The 21,403-nt window shown below is 45.7% G+C and overlaps 1 protein-coding gene across 3 annotated transcripts in view; it reads right to left on the reverse strand.

The window, feature by feature from the left end:
• ALKAL2 (ALK and LTK ligand 2) overlaps positions 1-21,403 on the reverse strand; it is a 138,203-nt gene that overhangs the window by 58,095 nt on the left and 58,705 nt on the right. For all 3 annotated transcript variants that reach the window (XM_075341059.1, XM_075341057.1, XM_075341056.1), the window contains 2 exons: positions 7,129-7,182; positions 909-992 (listed from right to left, as the gene is read on the reverse strand). In XM_075341059.1, the coding sequence (XP_075197174.1) occupies positions 909-992; positions 7,129-7,182 (138 nt within the window). The remainder of the gene's footprint in view (positions 1-908; positions 993-7,128; positions 7,183-21,403) is intronic.

Raw genomic sequence — 21,403 nt, forward strand, 5'->3', positions numbered from 1 at the left:
GGAGGGTGTCTCATAGACGCCTGACATGATTAATCTAGGACTTATTGGCAGCTATGGGCTGCCAATAACTCCTTATTACCCCGATTTGCCAACGCACCAGGGTAAATCGGGAAGAGCCGGGTACAGTCCCAGAACTGTCGCATATAATGTATGCGGCAATTCTGGGCGGCTGCTGACTGTTATTGTTAGGGTGGGGGGCTCCCCATAACGTGGCGCTCCCCATCCTGAGAATACCAGCCTTCAGCCGTATGGCTTTATCTGGCTGGTATTAAAATTGGGGTGACCGCACGCCGGTTTTTTTAATTATTTATTTATTTATTTTACTGCACAGTATAGACACGCCCACCGGCTGCTGTGATTGGGTGCAGTGTGACACCTGTCACTCAGCGTGGGGGCGTGTCTCACTGCAACCAATCATAGGCGCCTGTGGGCGTGGAAAGCAGGGAATATGAGATGGCTGTGTACAGAGCACAGCGCGCCGGCCGGTATAAAGGCTCGGTCACGCTGTGCAGGCCGGCCAATCACTGCAATTCCACAACTAACAGGGCTGTGGCATTGCAGTGGTCTGCCAGCCAATCCCTGCATGAGGGCTGGCTCTCAAAAGAGCGCCAACATGCAGAAATGAAGACCACGAGTAAAGCACGAGTATCGCGAAATTACTCGGTACCCGCCGAGTAGCCCGAGTACAGTGATACTCGTGCGAGTACCGAGTAGTAACAAGCATACTCGCTCATCACTATTCAGGATCTCTCATCAATAATTATTAATTGAAATGCAGCTTACAAGTGAGTGAATGAAGTAAATAAACTGTGCGCAGGACTACATTGTTTGTTCTATATTAGACTGTAATTTTTAGACAGCAGTATTCCATATTTACATCCTGTGCATTTTCATTAGATCTTACTTACGTTCGGGAATGGTGCAGTCCCTTGTGCTATTGTAGAGTCTTCTAAAGTGTTTATTGCAGTTTGGGCTTGTAAAAGACAGTCGCCCTAGAATACAACAGAAGAGATTGAACTGCAAAAAAATGTAAGTTTATCTTAAAAGAACCAAAAAATAATTAAATTAAAATATAAAATGATATTGTCAGCTCACGATATTTTATGCAGTGACCCTTTGTTTGGAGCAATGCTTTAAGTCACAATATTTAAAGCGCATCAGTCACCAGGATTTTCCTATATAGCCTAAAGCCAGTGCTGTATTGGCACTACAGTTAGGTCCAGAAATATTTGGACAGTGACACAAGTTTTGTTATTTTAGCTGTTTACAAAAACATGTTCAGAAATACAATTATATATATAATATGGGCTGAAAGTGCACACTCCCAGCTGCAATATGAGAGTTTTCACATCCAAATCGGAGAAAGGGTTTAGGAATCATAGCTCTGTAATGCATAGCCTTCTCTTTTTCAAGGGACCAAAAGTAATTGGACAAGGGACTCTAAGGGCTGCAATTAACTCTGAAGGCATCTCCCTCGTTAACCTGTAATCAATGAAGTAGTTAAAAGGTCTGGGGTTGATTACAGGTGTGTGGTTTTGCATTTGGAAGCTGTTGCTGTGACCAGACAACATGCGGTCTAAGGAACTCTCAATTGAGGTGAAGCAGAACATCCTGAGGCTGAAAAAAAAGAAAAAATCCATCAGAGAGATAGCAGACATGCTTGGAGTAGCAAAATCAACAGTCGGGTACATTCTGAGAAAAATGGAATTGACTGGTGAGCTTGGGAACTCAAAAAGGCCTGGGCGTCCACGGATGACAACAGTGGTGGATGATCGCCGCATACTTTCTTTGGTGAAGAAGAACCCGTTCACAACATCAACTGAAGTCCAGAACACTCTCAGTGAAGTAGGTGTATCTGTCTCTAAGTCAACAGTAAAGAGAAGACTCCATGAAAGTAAATACAAAGGGTTCACATCTAGATGCAAACCATTCATCAATTCCAAAAATAGACAGGCCAGAGTTAAATTTGCTGAAAAACACCTCATGAAGCCAGCTCAGTTCTGGAAAAGTATTCTATGGACAGATGAGACAAAGATCAACCTGTACCAGAATGATGGGAAGAAAAAAGTTTGGAGAAGAAAGGGAACGGCACATGATCCAAGGCACACCACATCCTCTGTAAAACATGGTGGAGGCAACGTGATGGCATGGGCATGCATGGCTTTCAATGGCACTGGGTCACTTGTGTTTATTGATGACATAACAGCAGACAAGAGTAGCCGGATGAATTCTGAAGTGTACCGGGATATACTTTCAGCCCAGATTCAGCCAAATGCCGCAAAGTTGATCGGACGGCGCTTCATAGTACAGATGGACAATGACCCCAAGCATACAGCCAAAGCTACCCAGGAGTTCATGAGTGCAAAAAAGTGGAACATTCTGCAATGGCCAAGTCAATCACCAGATCTTAACCCAATTGAGCATGCATTTCACTTGCTCAAATCCAGACTTAAGACGGAAAGACCCACAAACAAGCAAGACCTGAAGGCTGCGGCTGTAAAGGCCTGGCAAAGCATTAAGAAGGAGGAAACCCAGCGTTTGGTGATGTCCATGGGTTCCAGACTTAAGGCAGTGATTGCCTCCAAAGGATTTGCAACAAAATATTGAAAATAAAAATATTTTGTTTGGGTTTGGTTTATTTGTCCAATTACTTTTGACCTCCTAAAATGTGGAGTGTTTGTAAAGAAATGTGTACAATTCCTACAATTTCTATCAGATATTTTTGTTCAAACCTTCAAATTAAACGTTACAATCTGCACTTGAATTCTGTTGTAGAGATTTCATTTCAAATCCACTGTGGTGGCATGCAGAGCCCAACTCGCGAAAATTGTGTCACTGTCCAAATATTTCTGGACCTAACTGTATCATGCTGATTCTATACATACCTTTAATTGTCAGCTAGGGTGTAGAGGGTTTGAAACACAAGCAAGTAAAGTTTGTAAAATGAGCGGCTCTTTGAATGGCAGCAGCTGCAGCAACTAACAGCTGGGGTGGGGTTTGATAGTGATTACCGCCCCCCTGCCTGTTGTTCCTCCCTCTATTTATTATGTATGCCAATTCCATTTTAGAAGTGTTTTACTAATGGTTGTGGCTAAATCAGGGTGGCTAAAAGGACCTATTCTGATGTCATACCCATGTGACCAGAAGGGGCAGAGCCTCAGTCAACATAGCTGATATCAGGAAGCAACATTATTTTTCTGTTAGCTGATGTCCCGCCCCTTCTGCACACATGGGTATGACATCAGCACAGGTCCTTTTAGCCACCATGATTTATAGCCACAATTTTCTATAATGGAAGTAGCATAAAAAATAGATAGTGGATAGACAGGGAGGGGGCAGGAATCACTATGAATACCCACCCCAGCTATCAGCTGCTCGGCAACTACTGCCAATCAAAAAACTTCATTTTACAAACTTTACTTGCTTATGTTTCAAAACATATACATCCTAGCTGACAACTGAAGGTATGTATAGAATCAGCATGATAGTGCCAGTTCAGCACTGGCTTTAGGTTATATAGGAAAATTATGCTGATTGGTGCACTTTCACTGCGAATCACTCGTGTATAAATGAAGGGTCATTTATGTTTAAAGTCACAGTTAACACATTGAAAACGTTGTCCATGAAGATCAACCTTATTTACTTATGAAACTCCAATCGGTAGACACAAGGGCAAAAACCATAATTAAAGGGTAATTGTGCCTTCAAGTACCTTTCTTGAATAAGGTTTCCTGTGTATGAGGAATAACACCATTCAGGTTATTATGTGATTTACTGTATATCCTTCATTCTCACCAGTTTTCTCCTGTCCATGCTCTCTCTGTAATTCCCAAATCTACTTGTGGCTAGGCAGAGGAGAGCTGCAATGATTTCTTCCCTAGACCGCACAGCTCATTGCAGGGAATGCCTGCTCTCCATTCACTTTTTAACTCACACAGAGCAACATGGAGGAAAATATACAGCAGAGGAGAGGTGAGCTGATCTGAACCAACCTCTGATTGAGCTAAAACACTTATTACAGAGCTGAGGGGGGAGGGAAAGAAATGTCTAATAAGTGTGGAAAAAAAGCTGCTTTCTTTGATAAGATACGTTACAACTTTCCTTATAATCGCCTGTGCTAATGACTTATGCAAGGTATACTGAACAAAACTGTAAACGCAACATTTTAACATTTTTGTTATAGCATTTTTCATGAGCTGAGCTCAAAGATCTGAGACTTCTTCTATGTAAATAAAAGGCCTTTTTCCCCCTCAAATATTGTTCACAAATATATATAAATCTGTTTTAGTGAGCACATCTTTGTAGAGATAATTCATCCACCTCACAGGTGTGCAATATCAGGATGCTTATTTGGCAGCATGATTATTGCACAGGTGTGCCTTAGGCTGGCCATACTAAAAGGCCACCATAAAATGTTCAGTTTTACACTATTCAGGGGTCAGTGGGGGTCAGAAACCCAGTCCGTATCTGGTGTCACCACCATTTACCATCTGCCATCTACCCTGTACAGTGAAAATTGGAATTGATCCATGAAGAGAACATTTCTACCATGTGCCAGACTAGAACAATTTCTTGCCCGTGTCACACAATGTTGTAACCCCCCGTCACACGTACTTACCTTCCAAACGACCTCGCTGTGGGCGGCAAACATCCACTTCCTGAAGGGGGAGGGACGTTCGGCGTCACAGCGACGTCACACAGCGGCCGGCCAATAGAAGCGGAGGTGCGGAGATGAGCTGGACGTAAACATCCCGCCCACCTCTTTCCATCAGCATTGCCGGCAGGACGCAGGTAAGCTGTGTTCATCGTTCCCGGGGTGTCACACGGAGCGATGTGTGCTGCCTCAGGAACATTGAACAACCGGACGTTCGATTTTTTGAAAATGAGCGACGTGTCAATGATGAACAAGAAGGTGAGTATTTCTGCTCGTTCATAGCTGTCACACGCTACGATATCACTAACGATGCCGGATGTGCGTCACTTACGACGTGACCCCGCCGACATCTCGTTAGATATATCGTAGCGTGTAAAGCCCGCTTTAGGCACACCTATGCAATAATCATGCTGTTCAATCAGCATTTTGATATGCCACACCTGTGAGGTGGATGGATTATCTCGGCAAAGGAGAAGTGTTCAGAAACAGATTTAGACAAATTTGTGAACAAGATTTGAGAGAAAAAGGCCTTTTGTGTTCATATAAAAAGTCCAAGATCTTTGAGTTCAGCTCATGAAAAATGGGAGCAAAAACGAACGTGTTGCATTTATATTTTTATTCAGTGTATATTGGAGGTAAAATTCTTTTTTAAATGGCATAGATCAATTTCCCAATTTCCTATCAAATGAGAAATGTCTTCTTGACCATCTGCTGGCAATCAGGCTCTCTTTAGTAGCCAAGTTATGAGAAGTACCATCTAAGCAGTTACTTAAGGATGGTGACTCACTCACCAAAAATAAAAAGGTTGCCATCATTATTACTACTCTACATCAGCTTTTTCCAGTTCTAAAAACTTTCAGAACCACTTCTGTCCATATCTGTGAATTCTTTCAACAAATCTAAAATAATTCTAACTAATGAAACTTGAGATGGCTGTAAAGGCCCTGTCACACGCAGAGATAAATCTGTGGCAGATCTGTGGTTGCAGTGAAATTGTGGACAATCAGTGCCAGGTTTGTGGCTGTGTACAAATGGAACAATATGTCCATGATTTCACTGCAACCACAGATCTGCCAAAGATTTATCTGTGTGTGTGACGGGGCCTTAAGCTGAACATTAGAGCAGCCCATTATTTTACCAAACTCTCCCATACACTGTAGTGCTCGCGCTACTGAGTGCTCCTGAGTTCTTTACGACAGAGTGGCTACCATATGGTGGCTGATCTCTTAGTGAAGAAAAGGATTACCGGTCTGAAACTGAACATGCCAGGTCTTTTCCTCCCTGGCAATCATCTGTAGGGGACTCCCTTACAGATTAAACTGTTGCTGAAACCCATTCATATTGTCGGGTTCGGCTAATGTTAAGGTGGTGTCACACACAGCGACGGCGACAACAACGTCGTTGCTAAGTCACCGTCGCTATCGCTGTGTGTGACATCCAGCAACGAGCTGGCCCCTGCTGTGAGGTTGCCGCTCGTTGTTGAATGTCCTGCTTCATTTTTTGCTCGTCGCTCTCCCGCTGTGAAGCACACATCGCTGTGTGTGACAGCGAGAGAGCGACGAACAGAAGCGAGCAGGGAGCACGGAGACGGCTTCTGGCAGCCTGCGGTAAGCTGAACCAAGGTAAATATCGGGTAACCAAGGGAAGCCCTTTCCTTGGTTACCCGATATTTACATTAGTTACTAGCGTCCACCGCTCTCACGCTGCCAGTGTCGGCTCCCTGCTGCCTGCACACGTAGCTGGAGTACACATCGTGTAATTAACCCGATGTATACTCTGGCTAGGAGAGCAGGGAGCAGGGAGCCGGCACTGGCAGGGTGAGAGCGGTGGACGCTAGTAACTAAGGTAAATATCGGGTAACCAAGAGAAGTGCTTTCCTTGGTTACCCAATATTTATCTTAGTTACCAAGCGCTTCCACGCGTCGCTGCTGGCTGGGGACTGGTCACTGGTCGCTGGTGAGATCTGCCTGTTTGACAGCTCACCAGCGACCATTTAACGACGCAGCAGCGATCCTGATAAGGTCAGGTCGCCCGTCGTGATCGCTGCTGCGTCGCTATGTGTGACCCCAGCTTTAGTCTAAGGTGTACTGGGGGCCTTTAGACTAGTAAGCTTTAGATTTAGTGCTCCTTCAAATGGTATAAGCACATTATTGAGGTTATTATGTGATAAAAGTTCTGCTACCTCTATTAACAAATCTGGTGAATCGTTAAAAAGGTGGCTGTCGTTTTTGGTAAACCAGGCCAAGTCATATATTAGGCTATGTTCATACATTGCATTTTTAGCTTCATTTTTTGGAACGTTTTTTAATTAAACAGCTAAAAAATGCAACAAAAAAAATCAAAAAAGCAGCAAAACCTACTTTTTTTTACTGCCAAGAGAGTAGGTTTTGGATGCAGAAAAAAACGCAACTTGTGAACATAGTCTTACTAAGCCATTATACCCTCTCATTCCTTGTAGCAGTCAAACACCATACCTGTTAAATGCTTTAGAAACTTCTCTTTCATCCGAAGATCTCTGGGAACTATTTCTGCAGGAACATAAATAAAATATATATTAGATTTGCTAAGAATGGTTCATTTGTTCAATGGAGAGATGAATGTACATGTGAAGACGTGACCTCGCGATTGACAAATCAAAGTGGTGGATAGTAGATTGTGCCAAAGTACATAAAACATGGAAATCCAGGCTTCCAGACGGTTAAGCTGGCCTGGCTGTCATGAACTCTCTCAATACAATCCTTTCACAATCTGTTTACTTCTTCTTGTAACCGCTGCCATTAAGCGCAATCGAAGAGCGCAAGCGAAGAGTCACTTCGGTGGTATAAACAGGAGCCATGCTGTGCTTGGTATAAATACCACTGTATTACAGCCAGGTTTATATTACTGCCTAATGTAAATTCATAATAAATGGCAGGTTCCACCACTTTGACCGAACAACCCACTGGAAACATTGAAAGAACATTGATGGAAATCAAGAAAAAGGAAGAACTGTTAAAGAAAGGAGCATAGCTAACAGACCAGCAATCACCCACCAACTCATTATCCAAATGACCATCTACCCCCGACCATTCACAAACCACGAACCTAGAGAGGTTTCTTGGTGCAAAAGTGTTAAGATGTCCACATAAGAGGAGAGAGAGAGAGAGAGAGAGAGAGAGAGAGAGAGAGAATGTTTTAAGGCATTTTTATTACTTTCTGCAAAATCAAAACTTTACATACATTAAGAGTACTATCCCTTTAAACAATATGGGACAGCCCATATGATCAGGTCATATCTTTGGAAGCTGCTGATAGGTTTATTTGCAACATCTGAGTGAATTACACCTGTGGATGTATTTTAATGCACACCTGAAACACACTGCTTCTTTGTGTAGCATCATGGAAAAGTCAAAAGAAATCAGCCAAAATCTCAGGAAGAGAATTGTGGACAAGTCTGGTTCATCCATGGGTGCAATTTTTAGATACTTGAAGGTGGCTCATTCATCTGTACAAATAATTATACGCAAATTCAAACAAGATGGGAGAAGGGAGAAGAAGGGAGAAGCTTTGCAGCCCAAGAACACCATCCAAACCGTGACACATGGGGTGGCAGCATCATGTTGTGGGGTTGTTTTGCTGCAGGAGGGACTGGTGCACTTCACAAAATAGATGGCATCATGAGGAAAGAAAATTATGTCTCAATCCTGAAGCAATATGTCAATACATCAGCCAGGAACTTAAAGCTCGAGCGGAAATGGGTCTTCCAAATGGACAATGACCCGAAGCATACTGCCAAACCTGTTACAAAGTGACTTAAGGATAACAAAGTTAATGTTTTGGAGTGGCCATCACAAAGCCCTGATCTCAATCCTATTGAAAAGTTATGGGAAAAGCTGAAAATACCGCTGCGAACAAGGAGACCTACACACATGGCTCAGTTACACTAGTTCTGTCAGAAGGAATGGGCCCAAATTCATACCAAAAATTGTGAGAAGCCTATGAAAGGTGATCCAAAACGTTTGACCCAAGTAATACAGTTAAAGGGCAATGAATGGTACCAAATACTAATGAAAAGTATGTAAAGTTTTGCCTTGCATAAAGTAATAAAAATGCCTTAAAACATTCTCTCTCTCTCATTATTCTGGCATTTGGCAAATATAAACATTTTGTTACTTATTGACCTAAAACGGGAAAGGTTTATTCTGATCTCATGTCTGATAGTGAGAAAAAACTGCAGATGTGTATTTTTAGATGTACATAAACAATTGCTAGGCTAAGGGGCCCTTTGCACACTACGACATCGCAGGTGCGATGTCGGTGGGGTCAAATCGAAAGTGACGCACATCCGGCATCGCTCTCGACATCGTAGTGTGTAAATCGTTTTAACTACGATTACCGAGTGCAAAAGCGTCGGTATCGTATGATCGGTGTAGTGTCGGTCATTTTCATTATTTTGGCTGCAGCGACGGTAAGATTTTGTTCCTCGTTCCTGCGGCAGCACACATCGCTGTGTATGAAGTCGCAGGAGCGAGGAACATCTCCTACCTGCGTCCCGTCTGCAATGCGGAAGGAAAGAGGTGGGCGGGATGTTTATGTCCCGCTCATCTCCGCCCCTCCGCTTCTATTGGCCGCCTGCCGTGTGACGTCACTGTGACGCCACACGACCCGCCCCCTTAGGAAAGAGGCGGGTCGCCGGCCAGAGCGACGTCGCAGGGCAGGTAAGTGCATGTGAAGCTGCCATAGCGATAATATTCGCTACGGCTGCTATCACAAGATATCGCAGCTGCGACGGGGGCGGGGGCTATCGCGCTCGGCATCGCAGCATCGGCTTGCGATGTCGTAGTGTGCAAAGGGCCCCTTAGTGTCCATGTCTTTAAAGTGGTAGGAGGGGAATGCAACTGCCAGACACATCTATCATATCAGCAGTATAGGTTGAGAATGTTGAAATGCAACATGCCTGATGTGTCTTTTTTACTACATCAACTATTGAGGGTGGAGTTGGGACACGCTTTTTCACATTACACACTAGGCCAATCCTGCCAACATACTGCATAGCCATCCGATATTGTCCCCAGCATACATGAACTCTCATCTTGACTAAACTCTATAATATTAATAATACTATAGGTGCACCCTATGCACACATTGTTGACCAGAAGGTAATCTGGCAAAACAGTTAAAAATGGACGCAGATGCGATTTATTTGTGTAGATTATAGCTAATGTCTTCCTTAATTATATAAAACAATCTCCGATTCTGCTGAAAAATCTGTCTTTTTTTGTAGCTATTAAGCCTGTTAATTCCATTGACAACTCTACTTTAGGAATGGTGATCCCAGCTGTGCAGATTAGACAAAATATTTATTTCTCTAAAAATCTGATAAGCTCTCCACATTAGGAGTATCTGAATAAGGCCGGAGTCACTTTTGTGAGCAATTTTCTCCATGATTTTATAACCTACTGAACCAGACTAAGGGCCTAATTTTCTGAGATAATGTTGATGATTATTGCTTAAATCCAATGAAAACCCAAAAGTCATTAACAGAAATAAACACTTGAAATAAATCACTCTGTGTGTAATGACTCTATATAATATATTTTACCCTTTTGTATTGAATTACTGAAATAAATTAACTTTTTGATGATATTCTAATTTATTCAGATGCACCTGTATTTAGGTCCAGAAATATTTCAACAGTGACCAAACCTTTATGATTGTAATTTGGCTTCTGCAGGTCACTATATTTTTTTTATTTAATTTTTTTTTTATTTAAAATGAAACAACTGAGAGGCAATTGAAGTGTAGACTTTTAGGTTTAATTAAAGGAGTTGAATAAAAATATCCTGTGAAATGTTTAGGAATTACAAGCATTTTTCTATAAAGTCTTCTCATTTCAGAGGCTCAAAAGTAACTGGACAAATGTACTTTAATAAATAAAATGTTTATTTTTAATAGTTTGCAGAGAATCCTTAGCAGGCAATCACTACCTGACGTCTGAAAGTCATGGACGCCACTAAGCGTTGGGTTTCCTCCTTTGTGATCCTTTGCTGGTCTTTACTGCAGGTGACTTCAGTTGTTGCTTTTTTGTGGATATTTCTGCCTTACGTTTTGTCTTCCGCATGTGAAATGCTGCTAGATGGGGTTGAGAACTGGTGATTACTTCGCCATTGCTGAATATTCCACTTCTTTGTCTTAAAAACTCCTTGGTTGCTTACGCAGTATGTTTTGGGTCATTTTCCATCTGTACTGTGAGGCACCGTCCAAGCAACCTTGCTGAATTTGGTTGAATCTGAGAAGAAAGTATCTCCCTGTACACGTCAGAATTTATCCAGCTGCTTCTGTCTTCAGTCACATTACCAATTAACACTAGTGACCCAAGGCCATTGGAAGCCATTCATGCCTGGCCATCACACTGCCTCCACCATGTATTACAGAGGATATGGTGTACTTTGGATCATAAGGCCTCCCAAGCCTTCTCCATACTTTCTTCTTCCCATCATTCTGGTACAGGTTGATACTAGTTTCTTCTGTGCAAAGAATGTTTTTCCAGAACTGGGTGGCTTTTTTAGATGTGTTTTTGCAACGTTCAATCTGGCCCTTCTATTTTTAAGGCTGATTAATGGTTTGTACCTTGTGATGAGCCCTTTGTATTTGTTCTCATGAAGTCTTCTCTTTATGGTAGACTTCGATATGAAACACCTACTTCCCAGAAAGTGTTTTTCTTCATTTGGGTTATTGATGTGAAGGTTTTTTTTCACCATTGAAGGATTCGACAATCATCCACCACTGCTGTCTTCTGTTGATGTGCAAGCCTTTTACATTTCCCATGCTGCTCACCAATGCACTCTTTGTTTTGCTAAATTTACCAAATTGTTCATTTGGCCAGACCAAACATTTCTGCTATCTGATGTACTGCATTTCTTGTTTTTTTCCAGACTAATGATGGTCTGAAGAACTCCTTTGACCACATATTGTGGTTTCACAGCAACAGCTTCCAAAGGTAAATGCCACACCTAGAATCAGCTCCAGACCTTTTACCTGCTTAATTGATAATGAACTAATGAGGGCCATGTAGCTTATTAAAGACATTTTGAGATCATTTTCAATTACTTTTGGTCCCTTGAAAAGAGGCAGCTACATATTAAAGAGCTATAATTCCTAAACCCTTTGTTAGGCATTGGGATGTTTCCCATTTTGAGGCTGAATCTGGGACATCTTTGGATCCAGCGGTCTCCCATTCGGACTCGGCTGCTGCTCAGCTTCGCCGTTGCTCAGGGCACTTGGCCAAGTCCCACACTGTGCAGGTGTTTGCTGGGTGCTCTGCACCTGTTCGCATAGTGACTGCTGTGGTGCATGCACAGATGATAAATGTCCATGACATGGTAACTTCCTATTGGTGGCCCAGTGTCAGCAGACCTGATGACGTGTCCCCACCTGAGTGGTCCATGGGTGACGTCATCGGTGACTGGACATGGCTGTTTGGGGTGCAGCCTAATATATTTAAGCTGCATCTGGGCGCATGGCGGCACGCGATTATCATTGGAGGTGTATGTGTGTTGACATCCGCCATCTTAGCGCCACATGCTATCACCCGCTAGTTGTTCCCGCAATTCCATGGCCTGGTTCCGGTGAGAGGGTTTATGTTTTACTTATAAATTGGATAATTATTACTGATGTTCTTCATCAGTGAAGGAAGCATAAAAATTCTGTGGCTGTGAACCAGAATTTTTATTTAAATACTGCTTCCTTTTGCTACAAGGAAAATCCTTATCTTATATTCATAGAGGCATATGAGTTTATTTTATATCTTATTTTTATCTATCTTTTTTGATTGCTTTTTTTTCAAAATAAATTTTCTCTGTTTACTCAAATCCCCTGTGAATACCAGATCTTTGGTGGATATTTTTCCATATCAACTTAGACTAAACAGACTGAAGCCCGCTTTACACGCTGCAATGTATCTTACAATGAGTCGGCGGGGTCACGTCGTAAGTGACGCACATCCGGCATCGTAAGTTACATTGCAGTGTGTGACAGGTACGTGCGATTGCGAATGAACGTTAAAACGTTCATCGCATACACATCGTACCTTTCTCTAGAATTGCACGTCAGATTGTTCATCGTAGCCGGGGTAGCACACATCGCAGTGTGATGAACAGATCTTACCAGCGTACTGCGGCTCCCGGCCCACAATGCGGAAGGAAGGAGGTGGGCAGGATGTTTACGTCCCGCTCAGCTCCACCCCTCCGCTTCTATTGGCCGGCTGCCGCGTGACGTCGATGTGACGCCGAACGTCCCTCCCACTCCAGGAAGTGGACGTTCGCCGCCCACATCGAGGTCGTATGGAAGGTAAGTACATGTGACGGGGGTTAATCGTTTGTGCGGCACGTTCAACAAATTGAACGTGCCACACATACGATGGGGGCGTTGCAAATCGCATACGATATCGTATGCGAAATTGCAACGTGTAAAGCTGGCTTTAGAATGTGCTTTTTCTTTTGTTTATAAAGCCTATTGATTGGCACCAAAATTCTGCCCTGAAATTTGACCGCAATTTTAGTACACAGTGTTGCATTTCAAGGATGTCCATTTCCTACAAAGCCAGGCTCACTTATAAATGTGGTGCAAGGTATGTGTGACAAATTTAGTGCAAACTGCCATGGAATTCTGCATTTTGTTTAGAAAATTTCCTCCATTTTTTTTTTTTTTTTTTAGAAATTCAGACTACATTTAACTGATTCAGGACTGACCATAGACTTTAAACATCTTGAAGATCCATGCATAGTGGAACAGCTATACACAATCATGTATCTACAGGAGTGGGAATATGGTTGTCTCCATATACAGTCATGACCAAAAGTTTTGAGAATGACACTAAAATTATATTTTCACATGATCTGTTGCCCTCTGGTTTTTAATTGTGTTTGTCTGATGTTTACATCACATACAGAAATATAATTGCAATCATATTATGAGTACCAAAAGGTTATATTGACAGTTAGAATGAGTTAATGCAGCAAGTCAATATTTGCAGTGTTGACCCTTCTTCAGGACATCTGCAATTCTCCCTGGCATGCTCTCAATCAACTTCTGGATCAAATCCTGACTGATAGCTGTCCATCCTTGCATAAGCAATGCTTGCATTTTGCCAGAATTTGTTGGTTTTTGTTTGTCCACCCGTCTCTTGATGATTGCCCACAGGTTCTCAATGGGATTAAGATCTGGGGAGTTTCCAGGCCATGGACCCAAAATCTCTATGTTTTGTTCCATGAGCCATTTAGTGATCACCTTTGCTTTATGGCAAGGTGCTCCATCATGCTGGAAAAGGCATTGTTGGGAGCCAAACTGCTCTTGGACAGTTGGGAGAAGTTGCTCTTGGAGGACATTCTGGTACCATTCTTTATTCAGGGCTGTGTTTTTAGGCAAGACTGTGAGTGAGCCGATTCCCTTGGCTGAGAAGCAACCCCACACATGAATCGTTTCAGGATGCTTAACAGTTGGCATGAGACAAGACTGGTGGTAGCGCTCACCTCTTCTCCTAATAAGCTGTTTTCCAGATGTCCCAAACAATCGAAAAGGGGATTCATCTGAGAAAATTACTTTACCCCAGTCCTCAGCAGTCCACTCCCTGTACCTTTTGCAGAATATCAGTCGGTCCCTGATGTTTTTTCTGGAGAGAAGTGGCTTCTTCGCTGCCCTCCTTGAAACCAGTCCTTGCTCAAGCAGTCTCCGCCTCACAGTGCGTGCAGAAGCACTCACACCAGCCTGCTGCCATTGCTGAGCTAACTCGGCACTGCTGGTAGTCCGATCCCACAGCTGAAACAATTTTAAGATACGGTCCTGGCGTTTGATGGTCCTTCTTGGGCGCCCTGGCGCCTTTTTGGCAACAATGGAAGCTCTCTCCTTGAAGTTCTTGATGATGCGATAGATTGTTGACTGAGGTGCAATCTTTGTAGCTGTGATACTCTTCCCTGTTAGGCCATTTTTGTGCAGAGCAATGATGGCTGCACGGGTTTCTTTAGAAATAACCATGGTTAACTGAAGAGAAACAATGATACCAAGCACCAGCCTCCTTTAAAAGTGTCCAGTGGTGTCAGTCTTACTTAATCATGACAGATTGATCGCCAGCCCTGTCCTCAGCAACACCCACACCTGTGTTAATGGAACAATCACTAAAACAATGTTAGCTGCTCCTTTTAAGGCAGGAATGCAATGATGTTGAAATGTGTTTTGGGGGTTAAAGTTCATTTTCTTAGCCAATATTGACTTTGCAAGTAATTGCTGTTAAGCTGATCACTCTTTGACATTCTGGAGTATATGCAAATTGCCATTAGAAAAAACTTAAGCAGTAGACGTTGTAAAAATTAATATTTGTAGCATTCTTAAAACTTTTGGCCATGACTGTAGAAGACAGATACGGTTTATTACTACCCTGTCTGTATTTTCTCTATTGCTTTATTTGTATACAATAATATGAAGTCCTGACAATGCTTGTTCCTACATATACAGCAGTGTGTTGTTCTGTAGGGGTATAGTAATATTATTTATTCTCTGTGTATTCGTAATGATAGTGGTGATTTAATGATGGTCTTTGTGTAGTGTGTTTTATATGTGCAATAACTATATATGTAAAAAAAAATTTAAGTGGGGGAGGTGTACAGGGAGACATACATTGGAGCTTGGGTCCTTGCTTTTTTAAGACCACAATAATGTCACTGCCTGGTTGGTCACCATTGTGTAAACATATTTATTAAACTTTAAAGTGAACCTGTCAGGACCAATATGCACCCAGAACCAGAAGCAGTTCTGGATGCATATTTCTAATTTCTGCCTAACCATCCATACATCTAGTCGCATAATGAGAGCAGGGACTAGTCCAGGGGTGTTATTTCCCTCTACTAGTCTGCCCTCTTAGCATTTTAGCATACCCACAGGGGCGTGCTAACATGCTATTCAATGTCCATTGCTCAGCATCATCGACAGTGATGCATATACCTGTGTTAGTTGTCACCACTTCAGACGCCGGGGTTAGGCTCAGTGTGCATGATTAGAAGTCCCGGCACTTCTGGTCACGTGCACTAGACCTCTCTAAGACTGAGACGCTACACCCGGCTCCATAGTGCGCATGACCAGAAGTGCAGGGACTGATCATGCCCACTGACGCTAAACCCAATGTCTGAGGCGGTGACAACGGACACAGGTACGCAGTTCTGGGCAATGGGCATTGAATGGACAATGGCATTGAATAGCATGTTAGCACGCCCCTGTGGGTGTACTAACATGCTAAGAGGGCAGACTAATCAGGAGAAAATATCGCCCTTGCGACTAGTCACTTGCCTCATTCACATATCATAAAGAATCTTTAGAAATACTTTTTCTAAAGATCCCTTTATCTCTGCTACTAGATACAGGGACTGTTAGGCAGGGATTAGCAATATGCACCCAGGACTGCTTGTGGTTTTGGGTGCATATTGCACCTGACAGGATCCTTTTAAGTAAAAAAAAAAAAAAAGGAAGCTCATAGCAGTCATTACTTTTTAATTGGGAATACATACTGTACATATTAATTGGGAATATTTTTTTTTAGACTTGCCGTAAAACAGAAATATAATACAGTTTAAACTTCTGATATACAATGATTTACAGGACATATGATAAATTTTGTCCCATGTTGTGTGCAATCACAAATAATGTAATATATTGTGCAGAATAATAATGCATTGCAGTATATACCACATTACTATACATGGCTGCATAGGAGGTAGAATGAGGACACATCATAGTTCAAGTTAAAAAAAAAGCTTAGCCACAGTGCATTAATGTAGTTAATGCCTTTTTACAGTTTACTGGGTTACTGATGTAACCCTAGCCATGGCTACTGGTCCACAAGAAATGAACAGTTTCATGATGAGCTAATGTAATACTTGATAATGAAGATTATCATACTCCATCTCATGATGTGATGTTCTTGCTAATAACACTCCTGAGAGTATCACTTAGTCTCATGGAAAAAGACAATATAACATGTATCATGTAACCTACTAACACTGAGAAAATAATTCTTTTATGTAATGACATTTTTGCCTTTTCTAACAAATTATTTGCTGAATAATAGCGAAGATATATTGCAAAGAAATACAGTATGGTCAAAATAAATTTATAGATATATTTACATCTTATATCAATAGGAGACCGCATATTGTAAGGCTATTATCTAGTCTCCGACATAAACACTAATCCTGATACTGAAGAGGCCACAGAACGGACTCAGCACAAGGATCACTCTATCCACTGTCCCGGTCCCTCTCACGTCAGGGACACCCTCGTCATGTGGGTCTGCTCAATAGTCAGACCTTAGACCTGCTCTTACTGCATGCTGGGTTCTATCTTACATCCTGACAGGAAACTGTCTCTGTCCCTTTATTTTAGCCCCTCCAACTCTAGGTTAGTTCTAAATATTAAAACTAACTCTCCAAACTGTTGGGACAAACACAATCTATCAATAATAACGAATGTCACAATACAAATTTCACATAATAAAAATACTTGTGTCTTCAAGGGGAAATGTGGGCAGTATGTCCATCTTCTTACAGTAACATTTTTATAGCACTTACTGTTTGACACCTACTCTTCTAGTGTGGCGCCCTGGACAAGCCAGGTCGTCACAGAACTACACCAACACACCCCACACCCCGGTTAGGCACACCGAAGCCAAACACAAAATCCTTGTTGCCTTCCTCCAGGGGCTGATGTCCACACCAGGGGGTGGGCCAAGCGGTTGGTCCCGCCCACCGAGGAGTTCACAGTCCTGGAGCCAGCGGGACAAGAAAGCAGTTAGTGAGGAGATAGAGTTTGAGGTGGAAGTGAGAGGAAGGAAAGTGGTAGAGGAGCAGTCTGAAGGCGGTCCGGGTGTGTGGCCCGGACGGAACAGCAAGGTTGGCAGACGGTGGTGACCGTCTGCAGGAGAGGCTAATTGGAGCAAACTGTATGGACCGTGGACGGGCGGTGGCCCGGCGGTACCGGATCGGAGCGTAAAGAGAAGCCAGCACCATCCGGCAGGGCTTACGGACCCCGACAAGGCTAGGAGTCGCCGTTAAATTTGTCAAATCCGTTAGCGAAGGGAACCTCCGGGGTTTCCCAGCAGTCAAGACCCGATTGAAGGCAACCGCTCAAACCGTAGAGGGAAACACAGTCACCGCCAAGGCTACAGTTCCCAGGGCCAGAGCCTGCGGGCAAAAGGGGCTCTCTCAGCCTCCATCCAAGCTGGGGAGTGGGTTACCGGTGGGAAGCCATTGGAACCGTAACACAACACAGGTGCAGGGAAAGGCAGTCACCATCACCCTGCCGGGAGGAGAAACACCGCAACCGTCTGTGGGACCCGTCCATCCAGCCGTTTGTTTTACCGGAGACTTTGCATTCGTCATTGGCTGAGTGAGTACCACCGTGCCGTGCGGCACAGCGCTGCCCCTGCGACCCTGCACCTCACCAGGCCCCGTAACCCGCCTGCCATACATCCCTACATCTCACCGGGCCCCGGGACAACCAACCCCCCTACCCACGGAGGGGAGAAAACAACATCCAAGCTGCTCCCTGTCACCGCTCCCGGGATCCCCGTCCAGAGCAGCGGTGGTGTCACCAATCTCACCACAACCGTGGGTGGCGTCACGGACAATATCCCTAAACCCAAACCACCCCCTTTCACTCACAGGCGAGGAACGCCGCTCGAGTCCCCGGGATCCGGCCCACCGCTCGAGCCACCACCGAGCAGCAGCAGCCAGACCCGAGCAGTGGGTGAGCGCAGCGTCCCCTCCTCCCCCCGCGACAACTTGGCGTCACGAACAGGATCTTACCGCTCTGCCATCTGGTAGAGGTGCGCCTTGTGACCACCGGAGGTGTCCGGCCGAAAATTTGGAGAAGCGCCATTTTGGGCATGAAAAGTCCCCGCTCGAGCGTCTCCTCGAGCAGTGGAGGCGCGAAAATCCAAACCCCGCCCCTGTAGAGGAGGAGCCGGAAAAAGACTAAGGGGGACGGATGGCGTCTGGCCGCATGTAGCCCGCAGCTATAAAAGCAGGGATGCCAGGACCCTGCGGCCATCTTTTTGTTGGTTCCTGGAAGAGGCCTCCACAGAAATGTACCAGCCATCCTGCAGCACCGTAGCCCCCGCGCCTGGAACCGCGGCGTGGGTGGAGGTCCGGACCGCCCAGCTACAACAAAGGCTGCAGATCCGCATGCAGCTCCTCCTGGAGGAGTGGGAGGCCGACATGGCGGAGGTGGTAGCGGCTATAAGGAGATGCGAGGAGGAGGATTTGGAGGAGCGGGTAAGAGACCCACGTCCCTGTATTCCGGAAGGATCGGCCATTGCGGCTGAGGGGACCGGCCCGCGCCTGCTCACCCTGCCGCCTCCCTTGCTATCCGCGTTAGTCGTTACTGCCCCGCCACTAGGCCCGCTACCCGCCCAACCGGTAGCGGTACCCCGCCTGTCCGCCCAAGCGGACCGATCTGCAGCCAAGGCCTGTGACCGTGCAGCACCGCTCCCTTGGAAGACGCCGAAGGCCGAGTCCATTGTTGAAGCTGTACCGGAGGCACCGCTGATTGTGCCTGACCCCGCATCGGCCCCGGCAGCCCGTCTCGTGCAGGAGGAGGCGGAGGTTCAGCGGGAGAGGATCCCTGTGTCCATTCCCCACACCTCGGCTGAGGTTGCGCCGGGTCGCCGCTGCAAGGCAGGCCAAGTCACCTGGGACCTTCCACTCAGATTGCCAGTGGTGGGCAGTGTCCAGGAGGTCTCGCGGGGCCCGACCTGTGCGCAGGGGCTCGCAGCGGCCCCATATTGGGACAGGGAACCGACACCGCTGGGCCTGGAGGCCGAAGTCTTTGTGGCCCGACGGGATGTCAACGCCCATCTACCGGAAGATCACCCGGGCCGCAATCTGATGCCGGGAGACTTGGTGCAGTACACCAGGCACTGCAGGGAGAGGGGTTGGATCGCGCTGGATGCAAAGCTGAGGGGCGGTCAAGAGGCCCGAGTCCCAGCCCAGCCCCCTCCTCCGGTCGCCACCGTGGACTTAAAGTGAAAGTCAGCGGAGCTCTGCTGCAAGTTGTCCCCGTTGGGACCACCAGTACCGTTTGGAAGTCTGAGAATGATAAGTGAAAATGATCAACTGAAAGTTTACCTGATTAACAACCGTGATTGAACCGGTCGTTGCCGGCAACTGTTGTCCCCGTGGGGACTGTCTGTGACCTTGCGTAAGGAACTGCTTACGGACAAGCCCGAGAACTTGCAGGGTAACCACGAACTTGTGGAATGTAAATAAAAATGGTGGGCTTGATACCGTTACCGCCTCCGGAGAGGCTGATTTGGAGGATGGGCCTGGAGGAAAGTGATGGCCCAGGCCCGCCACTACCGTAACCGGTGGCGATCCTCCGGGGGGTTCAGGGGTCCCCATGGACGCAGGTCCCCTGAAAGGGACAGAACCCGCTCGGGCAACTTGGTGCTGGACTGGGGTCAAGGGGTGCTGCCAATTTGCTTAGGGGCAGCATCAGGGCCAGGTTGCTTGGGTGGGAGAAGAGCGGAAGCAGTAACCGTATTTATTAAAAATGTTGGTAACGTTTAAGAAATGTGCCTCCTGATGTGGGAAGATTGAAAAATGCTGTTTACATGTTTTACCGTTTTTACTCTTTTACAATTAAAATAAAACCGGTGATGAACGGGCAGCCCGCGGACGGTCTGCATTTTACTAAGGGGGAATGTGGCGCCCTGGACAAGCCAGGTCGTCACAGAACTACACCAACACACCCCACACCCCGGTTACGCACACTGAAGCCAAACACAAAATCCTTGTTGCCTTCCTCCAGGGGCTGATGTCCACACCAGGGGGTGGGCCAGGCGGTTGGTCCCGCCCACCGAGGAGTTCACAGTCCTGGAGGCGGGAAAAGAAAGCAGTTAGTGAGGAGATAGAGTTTGAGGTGGAAGTGAGAGGAAGGAAAGTGGTAGAGGAGCAGTCTGAAGGCGGTCCGGGTGTGTGGCCCGGACGGAACAGCAAGGTTGGCAGACGGTGGTGACCGTCTTCAGGAGAGGCTAATTGGAGCAAACCGTATGGACCGTGGACGGGCGGTGGCCTGGCTGTACCGGATTGGAGAGTAAAGAGAAGCCAGCACCATCCGGCAGGGCTTACAGACCCCGACAAGGCTAGGAGTCGCCGTTAAATTTGTCAAATCCGTTAGCAAAGGGAACCTCCGGGGTTTCCCAGCAGTCAAGACCCGATTGAAGGCAACCGCTCAAACCGTAGAGGGAAACACCGTCACCGCCAAGGCTACAGTTCCCAGGGCCAGAGCCTGCGGGCTAAAGGGGCTCCCTCAGCATCCATCCAAGCTGGGGAGCGGGTTACCGGTGGGAAGCCATTGGAACCGTAACACAACACAGGAGCAGGGAAAGGCAGTCACCATCAACCTGCCGGAAGGAGAAACACCGCAGCCGTCTGTGGGACCCGTCCATCCAGCTGTTTGTTTTACCGGAGACTTTGCATTCGTCATTGGCTGAGTGAGTACCATCGTGCCGTACGGCACAGCGCTACCCCTGCGACCCTGCACCTCACCAGGCCCCGTAACCTGCCTGCCATACATCCCTACCCCTCACCGGGCCCCAGGACAACCAACCCCCCTTCCCACGGAGGGGAGAAAACAACATCCAAGCTGCTCCCTGTCACCGCTCCCGGGATCCCCGTCCAGAGCAGCGGTGGTGTCACCAATCTCACCACAACCGTGGGTGGCGTC

Source organism: Anomaloglossus baeobatrachus, chromosome 3, assembly GCF_048569485.1.
Source record: "Anomaloglossus baeobatrachus isolate aAnoBae1 chromosome 3, aAnoBae1.hap1, whole genome shotgun sequence".
In the NCBI taxonomy this organism is placed as follows: domain Eukaryota; kingdom Metazoa; phylum Chordata; class Amphibia; order Anura; family Aromobatidae; genus Anomaloglossus; species Anomaloglossus baeobatrachus.